The sequence below is a fragment of the Candoia aspera genome, chromosome 17 (assembly GCF_035149785.1).
Source record: "Candoia aspera isolate rCanAsp1 chromosome 17, rCanAsp1.hap2, whole genome shotgun sequence".
Lineage (NCBI taxonomy): Eukaryota > Metazoa > Chordata > Lepidosauria > Squamata > Boidae > Candoia > Candoia aspera.
The window spans coordinates 2913278-2927200 of record NC_086169.1 but is presented as its reverse complement, the minus strand read 5'-3'; the positions used below and the strand labels follow the sequence as shown (position 1 = coordinate 2927200).

At 50.2% G+C, this 13923-nt stretch overlaps 1 protein-coding gene across 2 annotated transcripts in view; it reads left to right on the top strand.

Annotated features, from left to right (window-relative positions):
- KCNN3 (potassium calcium-activated channel subfamily N member 3) overlaps window positions 1-13679 on the top strand; it is a 37937-nt gene extending 24258 nt beyond the window's left edge. For both annotated transcript variants that reach the window (XM_063316939.1, XM_063316940.1), the window contains 4 exons: window positions 5603-5713; window positions 9532-9659; window positions 9989-10058; window positions 12756-13679. In XM_063316939.1, the coding sequence (XP_063173009.1) occupies window positions 5603-5713; window positions 9532-9659; window positions 9989-10058; window positions 12756-13052 (606 nt within the window). In that variant the 3' untranslated portion in view covers window positions 13053-13679. The remainder of the gene's footprint in view (window positions 1-5602; window positions 5714-9531; window positions 9660-9988; window positions 10059-12755) is intronic.
- The last annotated feature ends 244 nt before the right edge of the window (window positions 13680-13923 follow it).

Here is a 13923-nt window from a genome sequence, read left to right as displayed (position 1 = left end):
CCCCAGAGCCCCCACCCAGGTCATCTGATAGTGAAGGATGCTGGGGATTGTAGCTGGACATCTGGCAAGCCACCGATTCCCAGCTCCTGATCTTCACCCACTAGCTCAGATCCCGCCAGGATGGACTGGGCTGGCAGACTAGCCAGAAGCTTGATTTTTAATTTTGGAAATGAACCATGTGGCTTTCAGGATGCCAAAAACATTTCACTTCCCTGGCATGAAAGCAGCGTACTTGAAGTGATAAATAACAGAGGTTAGACAACTAGAGTCCCCCTTTTAGGGGGAGATGGGCGGTGATAGAAATGTGAATAATAAATAAATAAAACTAGGAAGAAACAGCTCCCACCCTCTTGATAAGAAATAACTAGGCTGTTCTTCACAAGATGGAGAGCTCAAACCGAGCCCGGGAGGAAATCCTGTTGGACTTCAGTAACAAGCTGTGGCTTTTCGGTGTCGTTCATCCAGAAAATGAGTCCTTTAACACCAAGGTGGCTCTCCTGCCGTGGCTGGCAGATCACCCAACTTCAGAGAGAGAGAGAGAAAAGTATTTCCAGCTGAGTTGGTTCCTGCTATTTGGATGCTGAGCGAGAAGAAGAGACAGTGTTTTGCTCAGCGGTGAACACCAAGCATAGCTACAGGTAGTCCTCACTTAATGACCACAATTGGGACTGGAATTTTGGTTGCTAAGCGAAGCAGTCATTAAGCAAATCTGACCCAAGTTTGCGACCTTTTTTGTGGCTGGTGTTAAGCAAATCACCGTGGGTGTTAAGCGAACCATGTGGTCATTAAGTGAATCGCATGGCTCCTCATTGATTTTGCTTGCCAGAAGCCGGCCAGAAAGGTCAGAAATGGCGGTTACATGACTGCAGGATGCTGCAGCGGTCATAAATGCGAACCGGTTGCCAAGTACCCAGATCATGAACATGTGACTATGGGGATGCTGCGGGGGCATAAGTGTGAGGACCGGTTGCAAGTCAGTTTTTCCAGCACCGTCATAAGTCCGAACTGTCGTGGTTGTTAAGCGAGAACTACCTGTACATTTTGGTGCTTTGTGTGGGGGGGCGAGGAGAAATAAACAGGAACCCTGTGTGTAATTTCAGGGGATGAATCCAGCAAAGGCTTGGATTGAGCAGAGAGCTTGCAAGATTCATAGGTGGTCTAGCCCTCAAGTCGCAGAAGTTCCCCCCCAATGGCTCATGCTGTGTAGAACTGCGTCAGTTTGGCCTACCCAGCATCCTGATCCAGGTCAGAGTAAGATTATGGATGGATCTGAACAGGATGCTGGACGTCTACATTTTGACTTTTCTGATCTTCCTGCAATCTGTTGGGAGGCTGGGCCAGAGTCGAATATGATCCGAGTTCCGGAGGGAACCCTTTTGGGTGCTCTGTGTTTAACAGTGGAAGAAACCAAAAAACCCGACATTGAATTCCATTTAATTTCTGCCTTGCAGGCCACATTTCCTCTGCCGGCTTTGACCTGGGCAAGGCAGAGTGTGATAGGATGAACCCCTCAGCAACCCTGGGGGTTGGGGGGGTGGCAGGTCGAACCGTTGCCAAGAGGTGCGGCTTGGGGAAAACGGTGTGTGCTCCGTGATCGAACAGCCGTGCTTCACCACCTGGGGGGTTTCCCCCCTTTGCACTGGAATTTTCCAATTGGTTCAGCGCCATTTCTGTTCCATCAGCCCTGGCCACCGCATTTCTTTCCAGCTGAGCTGAGCTTAAAAAATGGCAGCGCTCAATCGCTCTTTGTTTTTAAAGTGCTGGCTCCTTTCAGTCAGCTCTAAGAATATTTTCTGGCTCTTTTTTTTTTAAAATGTCTCTCTTAAAAGCCCTTTTGCATACCAAACATTGCCGTGCGTGTGTGCGCGTCTGCGTGAGAGAGAACGAAAGAAGCCTTGGATGCCAAGTGCCAGTGGAATAGGTCTTGCAGGAGTGCTCCAGAATTTCGATCAGCCTGGTCTCTTAATTACAGAATCTGTTATGCTGAGACAGGTTCGGTTTAATCTCCAGAGTGGGGGATGGATAAGAAGGCTTCTATTTTAATAGACACAGTCTGGAGTATATGTACCCCAAGCTGTCGTTCCGTGCGTGTCCACATGGATCGACATCCACCCACCCCTTGAAAAAGTGCACACACCCTCACACGTTTCCACTCTGATGTGAGAGAGTGTGGGAAGCCTGGAAGAGGGTTGGAACAACTGTCAGATGTAAATCACCACCACAAAGGAGGAGGGGAATCTGTGGCTCCTTTATCTCATAAACAGCCACCCAGCCCGGATGACCAAAATAGATGGATGATAGAGAGAGAGGAAGAAGCATCTGAAACATTTCAAAAAGACTCCCATCTTTATAATTCCGTATATGAGGGTGCTAAATTAGGCCAGGAGTTTCCAAGATTCTGCCTTTAGGCCACTGCTAGCCTTAAAGAGACCAGACTGAACTTGGTGTGATTTCAGGCAGGCCGTTCCTGGCCCCAGGCAGTCTTGACTGAGATATAATTATTTGGATAAAAATGATCTTGTCAGTTCCTTTATGCTGCCTGGCAAGAAGGCGAGGGAGGTGGGAGACACACCACACACACACACACACACACACACACACACACGCATGCATGCACACACGCCGTTCTCTTTACGTGGATTTCCTCTCAAACGCAAAGCTTTAGGGCTTGGTTTTTGCCGTGGTGTTCGCACTGGCCGTGATTGGCGGGCGATCTTCGGCAGCTGGCGTGTGGCGTGCCTTTTAAGCCTGATTGAACCTGGGCGGGTCGACGGCGAGGCGGGGCTGGGGCAGAATGTAACATCTGTCTCACACACTTAGGGGGGCCTGTGTGCATGTAGGGACAGTTGTGGTTTTCAAATCCAAACATCAATTTGCTGGGAAACTCATTTGGTTGCCCGTGCACTTCCTTGCCTCGGTGCCGGGGAGGAGAATATTAATGGCCTTGTACTGGGTTTTCTAGACAGATGCAATCAGTCTTTGCACACCAGCTTGGGGTGGGGGGAGGGAGATGCTGCCAAGCTGGGGAAGGTTACAGGACATACGCATCGCTTAAGGGCTTCCAAGAAGTCAGACCCAGGGCATGGGCAGTTTTGGAAATAGGCCACTGATCTACCTGGGCTTTTGGTCCATGGCAGCAGGACTCATGATGGGAGTAAAACCTCCACATTCAGGGGCAGTCTATAGTTGAGCGCTGAGAAAGATGCATGGGGAGATTCTGGTTTTCAGATCTGTGGGCCAGCTTTGAGCCAGCGACTGTGAGAGAGAGGATCCTGGATAAATGGAATGATCTGCTTTCTTTTTATTCTTTCTTGGCTTTCTGATGCGCCAGGCTCATGAGTCTACCTCATTCTCCACCTTCTGCCCTTCCTCACCGACGCTAAATGTGCACGGCAATTCTCTGGGTAGTCAAAAATGTGCCTCAACTCAGAGGAGAGGAAGATATGCGCCAGGCAGGGCAGAAAAGCAGCTATAAACCTTTCAAATAAGCAGCGAATGAGCAGCCCATGGAGGGCTGCCTCCCCCCCCCTTGAGCGCCATTCCCAAGAAGAAATATGGGTTATGGGAGGGCTGCAGTGGCCAGGCGTGGGAGGCAGCCGGTGGAAAACCTTGAAAAGGGGTCCTGTAATTGGGAAGAGAAAATACGGATCAGCCTGGGTTGCAAATGCTACTCGTAGGTTTCAGCTCCTGGGGGGCGCCGCGCCTCGTAGTTTAGGATTTTGACATTGGCGGATAGGGCGGTGAATACTAAAATAAGGCCCAACGAGATGCTGTTATCGTTAAAGCGATGAAAAATAGGAGACGTCTCACGCGGACGGGCGGCGCCTTTCAGCACCACGGACAGCGGGCGGGATAATCCAGATTTGCGCTTTGATTGTAGGTGCGGATTTCACCCCCTAATCTCCTTCCTTTCCTAGAAAAACTCGCGTGGATGGGGAAGGGTAACAAAGTGGTGCGTTATTGCAACAAACACCGAAGTTTCTTTTCTGGGGGAAGAAGTGCCAAAAAAAGGGAGGGGGAGACGGAGAGTGAGTGGATTGTCAAAAACCCGGTTTTAGGGAGAACGTTTAAAGCCCTAAACCAGCCTTTCTCAACCTGGACCCTGGAGGAACCCTTGAAATATTTTTCAGGCCTTGCTTGGGGAACCCCTGCCCATGCAGGCTCGAATAGAGGCTAGAAGTTACAAAATTATTCTATTCGTTTCGCGGGGAGGCCTGTCTAGATGCATTAACAGTGTTCTTAAACTGAAAATAAAGAAGGAAACTTGCCTCTTCGACGTGAAGTTGCCCGAATTTGAAACGATTTTTTAAATAAATCGTGACCTCCCAGGGAACCCCTCAGGACCTCTCCGGGAACCCTGGTTGAGAAACCCTGCCCTAAGCAGACCTCAGAACTTAAGAGAGAACCATTCCCAGAATGTTCACAGGGTGGGGTAGGGGGTGTTCCTTGGCAGCCCCTGGCTGGAGTTTTTCCCCCACTCCCCAAAGATGATGGGTTTCAAAGTTTGGGGCCTTCTGGCTGGAAAGATGTCCCCATCAATCCATGAAAAGTCTCTGCTGCTTTTCAGATCGATGACCCACCAGTGATGTCCTGGGAGAGAAGTGTTAGCGTCCGATGAGAAATTCACTGGCTAAGTCAAGCGTTTGGTTCTGTTCGCGAGAAGGCTGCAGCTGTGCCCCTGTATGAGCTCGGGAGTCTTGGGAGTTGGGGGGGCATTTTGGAGGAAGAGCATTCAGTCTGGAGTGATTGGTTGAGGTGGTCACAGCTGAGGGAGCAGCAGAACGATTCTTCCCTGCAGAGGGTGCCTGTCGCACCCCTGTAGGCCCTGAATTGGGCTCTTTCCTCTGCTGGGTTTTCCGCTGTTTCCACAGAAACAACTGGAAATAGGCTTTTCAGGTTGTTGTCTTTGCATACGCAACTACAGCTGGGAAGTTTGATTGTCCAGAATGAAATGGACTTTCGTTTTACGTATAGGCAGGGGAGGGAGTAAGCAGTGGCTGGAGATTGGCTCGGCTCCCCTTTAAACATACGAAATCTCGACTCCTGTGATCCCTCGTCTCTACCTGTTGGGTCTGAAGCTGAGGGGAGTTGAAAAGTGAAATATATGAAGGGCAATTGGCTACTGATCCTTCACCCGAACCAGCCTTTTTCCATCTGGGCAATGTCCAGAGGTGTGGACTGCAACTCCCAGAATTCCTCAGCCAGCCTGGCCATTGCTGAGAATTCTGGCAGTGGGCATTTTTCCCTCCGGAAGTTACCCACAGTGGAAATCACTGCCCTGAGTGAATGGTGGCATGTTACCTTCATTCTGCTTGATTTTCGAATTGCTCTGAGAGCTGACAGCAATGCAGAAGAACAGGGGGCATTCTGGGAAAAAATGGGTCCTTGTGTGCAGGGGAAGCAGGCAACGGTGGAAAATATATTGAAGAGCATGGGGCATTCTGGGAAAAAATGGGTCCTTGTGTGCAGGGGAAGCAGGCAACGGTGGAAAATATATTGGCAAACAGGTGGAGCTTTCCTGCAGCTCAGCACACCCCCTCCTGCTAGACCGGCATTGATTCTGGAGCTTATTCTGAATTTTGGCCTCTCTTCCCCCTTCTAGGGAGCTGGTTGCACCGCCCTGGTGGTGGCTGTGGTGGCCCGTAAACTAGAGCTGACCAAGGCCGAGAAACACGTCCACAACTTCATGATGGACACCCAGCTCACCAAGCGGGTAAGCGCAGGGGCTGTGCGAACCCGTCGGCTGTGTGGCAGCACGAAGAAGTGAGCAGGTTCGCTTAAAATGTGGATCAACAAGCGAACCCCACTTTAGCCTGTAGTGTGGATGTGGCTTATGACGCCTGTGAAAAAATGGGGAGGAGGCCGCAGAGTGCCTGAAGGGTCAGCCAGGCTGTCGGTCCCGGCCTTCTGTGTTACGCAGGAACCTTCGGCTGGACGATGGTTATCCTTTTTCCACTGTGGCTCCCCAGCAGTGGGCATTTAAGATAGGTTGCTAATTGTCATTATCATTATTATTATTTATTAAATTTATAGGCCTCCTGACTCGCAGGAGATGGCACCCTCCGCCCGAGGCTAGTCAATAGCTCATTCTTTCAGGCCTTTGTCCGGCCACTTTTTAAAATCATCTCAACTGCCAGCCCATCTAGTGGCAGGGAGTTCCACTGCTGAACAGTGCATGCATTCGGGACTTCCTTTCGCCAGCCTCAATCTCCTGCATTTAGTTCCTGTGGAGGAGTTCTGAAAGAGGAGAAGGGGAGGAGGAGGAGAGGGGGGGGGGAAGGGGAAGGGGAAGATATTTGAGACCAGACTGCAGTTGGGTGACCTGTAGAATTACTAAAATTATACAGCAATATCAGGATGGAACGAAGCAATGGTTTCATTTATACAAGGCTGGTTATTATGTTGGATTGTTACTAACACATGCTAAACATGTGTTAGTAATGTTAGTAAGTACTAACATTAGTAAGAGGCTGTAGTAGTGGATTCCTGCACTAGGACTAAATCAGTGTTTCTCAACCTTGGCAACTTTAAGCTATGTGGATTTCAATTCCCAGAATCTCCCAGCCATCATTGGTGGACTTCAACTCCCAGAATTCCCTGGCCAGCATGCTGGCCAGGGAATTCTGGGAGTTGAAGTCCACATGTCTTAAAGTCGCCATGGTTGAAAAATACTGGACTAGATGATCTCGGTTCCCTTCCCTCCTTCCATTCTATGATGCAAAAATTCTAAATGTTTGCTTTGGACATCCTGGAGGATGTTCCTGATCATCTGTCATAATGAGCTAAATGCTCCTTGGTTTGGATTAAAAAACCATGAGGGCTGGAACCTTTATTTATTTAGTTTTTCAAGGGCAGTTGCAATTAATGGGGAAAAGCATAGCTTTGCACGCAGTCCTACATTCATTTGGTCCCCTGGTTCTCCAGTGGGGCATGCCTTATGATTTATTAATATTTGTTTTCTTTTAAAACTGTTCTTCCTCCCAATGGGGCCCGGCGAGCAACGGTCAATAAATAATACAATAGGCTCCCATTAAAAAAACAGTTTGATAAAAGTGACCGCCAATAAAACGAAATGCTCCTGAAACAAAATGTTACTGAGTGCTATTAAAACCATTTTTTTAAAAAAATTAAGCAATTGAAAAAAAAGAAAAGGATTCAATTAAAAGGCAATCTAGGCCTGTTGCAAACATGACCCTGCTCTGATGGAGGGAACAAACCCATCTCCAACTATGATTTATTTAATTGAAGCTTAACATGCTAAGATACGGTGCATTAAGGCTGTATTGTGGTTGGCATTGGGGTCAAGCCCATTGAGCGAATTTGACTGCTAGGGTTTGTGGGTCCCAGCTGGTGGCTTGGCCTGTTGTGGGAACGGAGCTACATTGTGGTTGATACAACAAACTGGGGTTAAACCAGGGCTTTGCAAGGATGGAGTCCCAGGCGGTGCAAACGAAGTTGGCCAAAGAGGATCTGGAAATAAAAGGGCCAGTGCTGAGTCCAATAAACCACTTTTCTTGCCCCAAAACATTTTAAATTAGATCTCCCACCTGCAGATTCAGGGGTGGCGCTGATCCCATGGATGGGATCCAGATGCGCACATCGTTCCAGAACAACTTCTTTGCCCTTGCCGGGTGGGGTGATGGGATCTGTAGTTCCAGCTGATTGGGCAGCCCTAGATAGCTGATGTAGGCTGTGAAAGTCCACCTGCTGCTGGATGAGTTTGGGGATTCAGCCTGTTCCCCCAGAAAGGCAAGCTAGAGGAAGGCCAGCCATGAGATAGACTGCCTCTGAATATGGAGGTTCCTTAATGGAAGTTCCCTAAAGCCTTCCCAGCTAACCGCTATCGCCAGCCTTGTTTCTTTACCGATTTCTTTCTGTCCCTCTCCCCCTCTCTCTTTCCTTCTTCTTTTTCTCCTCACTGCCTGTGAGAAGCAGCCCTTTTGCAACACCAATTTTGCTGGCGCCCCCTGCGCCGTTTTTATTTCCAAGAATGCCTCTCGGCCCTGGGTGAGCCTCTGAGCTGTTTGAGGAAATGAAAACGGTGAACCACTCAGGGTTCGGTCTGGAATAATACCCTTGCAAAAAATTTTTAAAAATTAAAATTCAAAGGAAGAAGTGAGCCCCAGGGAGCTGGAGAAGGGATCAGAAAGGCAGAAACAGCAGCATCCCCGGTTAACTTCTGCTGCTTAAGATTGCTCTCCCCGGCACCCATTTTGTGAAAACATCTGTAAAACTCTTTGCACTCCTGTGGGCCCCGACCCTTATTTTGCAGCCAAAATTCCCAATCAGATCAAAACCTCTTTTCAAGCTGAACTGATGATCAGGGAAGGGGGTGGAAGAGCCTCTATTTTTATTTTTATTCCATTGTCAGCCGAGCAGCTGCCTCATCCCCGAGCCTAGCGTCGTTTTCCCTTTCCAGCAGCATGACTTAAATGGCTTTCGCTTTGTTTTCTCAACTGTATGGGAAGCTTTAAAAAAAATTTTTTTTTAAGAGAAGCCTTAAAAAGCGGGGGGAGGGGCTAGAGACTGAGCAGGCACAGGAATGTCTGGTCTTTTGGAGAAATTTGCAAGATGCAAAGGAAGCAGACGGGGTGCCCTGGGTTGTCTGTTCCCTTCTGGGCACCCGACTCGCAAATCTTTCCAGAGAAAGCCAACTCATCCAGAGCCTGTCTGTTTGAAGAATCCTGTTTTTCTGCTGTGCAATGGCACCTTTTCCCAGCCTCACTTTCTCACGGGCGTTCCTCTTTTCTCTTGGTCTTCCCGCTTGGTGGAGAAGAAGAACGATTCATTTGACGGTGGCCTCGAGCATTAATATATTGCTCCAGACATTGGCTAAGTCCAGCCCGGTGGATTTTATTGGCGTCGGGTCTCTTTGTGTGCTTTTGAACCAGAGCCTTGAATCTCTTATCGTTTTCCAGAACTATTTTGTTTGGTTTGTAACAGGGCAATATTGTACTGCTGAAATGCAGATATCGGCTGGAGGTGTCGTAGGAACAGGAAAAGCGGGGTGGGTGGGGGTCTTGCATTTCCCCGTTTTTTCTGAATCTTTCTGGTGAAAGGAGGGTGAGAGTCTTTGCTTTTCCAACCTCTTAGATAAGATAACCTTGGCAACTTTTAGATGGGTGGACTTCAACTCCCAGAATTCCCTGGCCAGCATGCTTTAGTTATTGGCTTAGCTTTGGGGCACTGTACAAACATTAGCTTGGGTAAACCAGAAAGAAACTAAACAAGGTTTAAAAAAAAAATCCGACCAAGCTTCCCGCTGTACGGATGCAGCAGCAACAAAGATGTCACGCTTCATGCAAAGAGAGATTAGCATGGTTTGCTGCTTCACCCCGGCCTTTCTTCCAAGCGGCCCCTCCTACTTTTGCAAGGACTCTTCCCGGCGCTGATGGGAGTTGTAGTCTAAAATCCCCGCAAGAGGCCCACTTGGGAAGAAAGCTCGGACTCTCTCCTGAGGGGAAGAAATGTGGCCCTCGGGGGGAGATTGGAAGCTCGGCGGCCGACCCCTGCCTGCGCTTTCTCTGGCAGATCAAGAACGCTGCCGCCAACGTCCTTAGGGAAACCTGGCTGATTTACAAACACACCAAGCTGTTGAAGAAAATTGACCATGGCAAAATCCGGAAGCACCAGAGGAAGTTCCTCCAAGCCATCCACCAGTAAGTTGGGCTCCGTCCTTCGGCCCGGGCAGTGACATTTGCTTGGGGGAACCCGCTGCCGAGGCCTGTTGCAACTCAGGAGCCAGGCTCTGGGTTCAAGTTTCAGCTTTCCCCAGCCTGGTTCTTTTCCCCAAGCGGGCCAGGCTTCGGTGAGGGGCCGTGAATAGGTGGAGTTGTGCCCTGTACTTTTCCTCTGGGCCTTCTTGCAGGGACTGGCCAGGGTTCTAGTCCTCAGCGGGGTCGTTCCAGGCGGGGCGAGGACTGGTGGCAGGAGAGGGAAAGATCAGGAGGGTCTTTCCTCTCCGCTGTTGTTTCCATCGCTCTTCTAGGTTAAGAAGTGTGAAGATGGAGCAGAGGAAGCTGAGTGACCAAGCCAACACTTTGGTCGATCTGTCTAAGGTAATTCTGCCCTCGAAGGCCTGGAGGAGGAGGCTGAATTGGCAGGGTCCCGAGGCGGTGGGCTGGGCAGGGCGGGACCGCAACGGCCTGCAGAGTGGCTGGGCTGGGGGAAACACCGTTGGGGGACATTTTGCCCCAGTTCTGTCCAGTAAAGCTAGGCAGATCGGGTGCCCCCGCATCCCACTCCTCCCTCCCCAAGCAGGGAGTGGCTGCCGAGGGACCATTTGGAGGACCTCTGGGAACCCCCGTGCTGGGTTGGCCGGATGGGCCCAGAGGCGCCTCTCCTGCTCTGCCCTGCCCTTGAGCGATTTCTCCAGCCCCTTCCTCCATCTCCCTTGAGGTGGGGATTTTCCCTTTTGCGGAGGGAGGGGGGCGGCGCTTGGCGGCCTCAGTGCTTCCCCTCCCAGGCTTTCCCCAGCGTTTGGTTGCCAGGCAACCCCAGGACAAGCAGCAGCCGAGGCCTTTTCCCTTTTTCTCGCACTGGAGGGGGGGGGCACTTCGCTTTGGGAAAACGCCCCCTTTGCGCTCTCTTTGGGGGGGCCTCGGGCCAACGCAAGGGCCGGTTCCGAAAAGGAGCCTTCGCAGCCCTCGGTTGGGGCCGGAAAGGCTGGGGGTGGGCCGCCAAGGGGGCTGGACTACAGTCCCCATCAGGCCTTCTCCCCCCTCTCTGCCTTTCCCTCAATGGCAGTTGGGTTCTTGGGTGGGTAAGAAGAGGCGGGGGGAGGGTTCCCCTGGCAATTATTGCGAGTGTCCCTCATTTAATAAGCAGTTTCTTTCTCTCTTGCCTTTGTACCAGTTCAGCTCTTTTCTGTTCATTCCCCCTAACATTTATTTATTTGTTTATTATTCAAATTTTCTATTACCCCCCATCTCCCCCCAAAAAGGGAGGGGGGTGGGCGGTAATACATTATCTGTCTGCCTGCTTTGCTTTGCTTTCTTGCCTTCCTTTTTCCCTCCCTCCCTCCCTCCCTTCCCTTTCTCTCCTCCTTTCTCTCCTTCCTTCCCTCTCTCCCTCCTTCCCTTTCTCTTTTTTCCTTCTTTCTCTCCTTTCTTCCTTCTCTTTCTTTCACTTTTTTCCTTCCTTTCATTTTCTCATGGTTGGTATTATTACTCTGATGGCTACTCTTTCTTTTAAAAAAAAACATCCTTTCTCATCCCATTGCTGGTTTTAGTTTGCTGTTTTGCAGCATTCAGATGCTGTGGGGAAAGAGGCAGGAATGCAATCAAAGGCTGGGGGTGTCCTGGGAAATCAACTCAGGAATATCAGCAAAAAAGATCTTTGCTTCTCTTTGCTTCATTCCCCTAAAACAACAGGTTCACCTGTTGGAATGTCTCTTTCTTTAAAAGAGAGAGAGAGAGAAGTCTGTTCAAAGTAAAATCACCCCTGCCATCAGTTGCAACCAAGTTCCTAGTCCTCATGTTTTAAGGACTGATTCCAGAATGGAAACCCCAGTCAGTGTGAAAACCACAGCATTCTATGTGGAGGCTGTCTCTATTCCTGGATATTTATGAAGTTGGACTGGGTTTGTGGGAACTGTTCTCTTTATTAAAGGCAATAAAATACAATTGAGTGGCTTAAAATAATTTAGTCCTGTTGCAAAGCAATTATGTCAACTGCATCGGTTTTTTTGTTCTCTCACCATGACTCAGCCTGTTTCCTGAACCTTAGGGTGGATCCCAAACAGCCCATCAGGGAAAATGTGATTTTATTAGAAGTCAAGTTTCTAGACCTTAAGACTGCAAAGAGAAGGGCAGCAATTTGCTAATGTTCTTTTTCATCTGGCCTACATTGAGAAACAAAGGCATCTTTCCAAAACAAAAAATACATACATACATGCTTCAGGATAATGCGTTTCTTTGGCAAGAAAGCTGGACTGCTGTGACCTATATATAAATTAGCCGAGTAATTTTTTAAAAGCTTTTATATTCACTCCCTGAAAAGGTTCATGGGACGTTGCTGGCCAGTCCCAAGCAGAAGATCCGGAACATTTCCCTTCAAAAGAAGAAAAACCTGCTTTTCTCAGACCAGATGTTGCTTTAAAGAAAGAGCTAAATACCTGTGGGAGGGAGGGAAAGATGGTTAGTAGTTACGGGGGAGAGTGCCCACTTGTTATTGGGGCCCACATCTCACAGTGAATGTTGCAGGAAAATTTGAAAGAAAAAAGAAAAACCAAGCTGGTGCCCACTTTGTCTGCTTTTGGCGCCCAGCAAAAACTGGCATCTTCTGGCGTCCAGGACTTAACCCTAATTGCACCCTCTTCTTCCTTGTGAAAATCTGGGCCTCTTCCTTCCTGCTGTTTTAGTTGTTTAATGTACAGGCCGTCCTCATTTAGCGACCACAACTGGGACTGGCAACTTGGTCGTTAAGCAAAGCAGTCACTCAGTGAAACCGCAACTCTGCTTACGATCTGACCTCAGCTTTCCTTGGCTTTACAGACCTGCGAAGGTCATAAACGCAAGGCCTGGTTGCAATGTTACTTTTTCATCCCCGTAGTAGCTGCACACTGTCGCTGTACAAGGCAGTTGTTAAACGAGGACTGCCTGTACAGCTTTTTTTTTCCCCCCTCTCTCGCTTGGAAGTTTGCTCATTGGCAGCTGGGGGCTGGGAAACCCCCCCTTGGGTTAGCAGGCAGGGAAGAATGGGGCGGAACCATCTCGGAAAGAAGTGATTTCAATCCCCACGCTTTGTTTTGGCAGATGCAGAATGTCATGTACGACCTCATCACGGAGCTGAACGACCGCAGCGAAGACTTGGAGAAGCAGCTGGGCGGGTTGGAGAGCAAGCTGGAACAGTTGGCCACCAACTTCAGCTCTCTGCCGTTGCTGATCACGGACACCTTGCGCCAACAGCAGCAGCAGCTCCTGGCCACCATCATTGAGGCCCGGGGGGTGAGCATGGGTGTTGGGGCCAACCAGACACCCCTCTCTGACAGCCCCCTTGGGGTCAGCTCCACCACCTTCCCCACCCCATATACCAGCTCGAGCAGTTGTTGAACTGGCCCCGTGGGGGAAAACGACAGCAGCCACCACCCGGAAGGCAAGCGAAAAAGCCGGAATGGACCCCCACGGGGCTTGATCTGTTCCAGTACAAACTCGAACCCAGCCCCGGAAGGAGGGGAGGACCCCAAGCGCTCAGGGAGCCCGGGACCCAGAACGGTACAGTCTCGGCCCTGGCGCCTCTGCGGGGTTGGGGTGGGGCAGGGAGGGGAGGGGTCTTTTTCAGCAGAGCCCCTCGCTGCGGGGCTTTGTGGACGATCAGAATCCACGTTCAATCTCAGGTCTTCAAAGTGAAAACAAGCCAATCGAAGGGCAGTGCTGCTGCGATGGAGCCGGATAGGGGACCAATCCACTGTGTGGATCCCACGCCACAGGCGAAGGGGTTGTTCTCCTTCCTTCCTCCCTTCCTTCCCTCCTCCCTCCCTCCCTCCCTCTCTTCCAAATCTTGCCAGAGGATGCCACCATGGAGAGGAGAAGCAGCTTCCCTTCCCACTGCTCTCTCTTTCCTCCATTTTCCATCTGCCCAGGAGTGCAACACCGCCCTGGCTGCTTCTGTGTGAGTCCCTACGGCTGGGCCGGCCTTCCTGGGGATCCATCCAACGTGGCACGTCCTCATAGAGCAGCAAGTGGGATACTTCAGAGCTCAACTGTGGGTCGGGGTAAGGGGGGAAGAAAGGATATCTGCATCGTAGAAGGGTTTCCTTGGGTGGCGTCAACAGGGTCGGCAAAGAGGCAGGGGTGAGATCTCTCCTGGCAAAAGTCAGACGGGACCGGGGATTTCCATGAAGAAGTATTGCAGCAAAGAAATTCAAAATTCCTTTGGATTCCCCGGGCAGAGAGCGCGTGCAAGAAAATTGCCCCCGAGGTC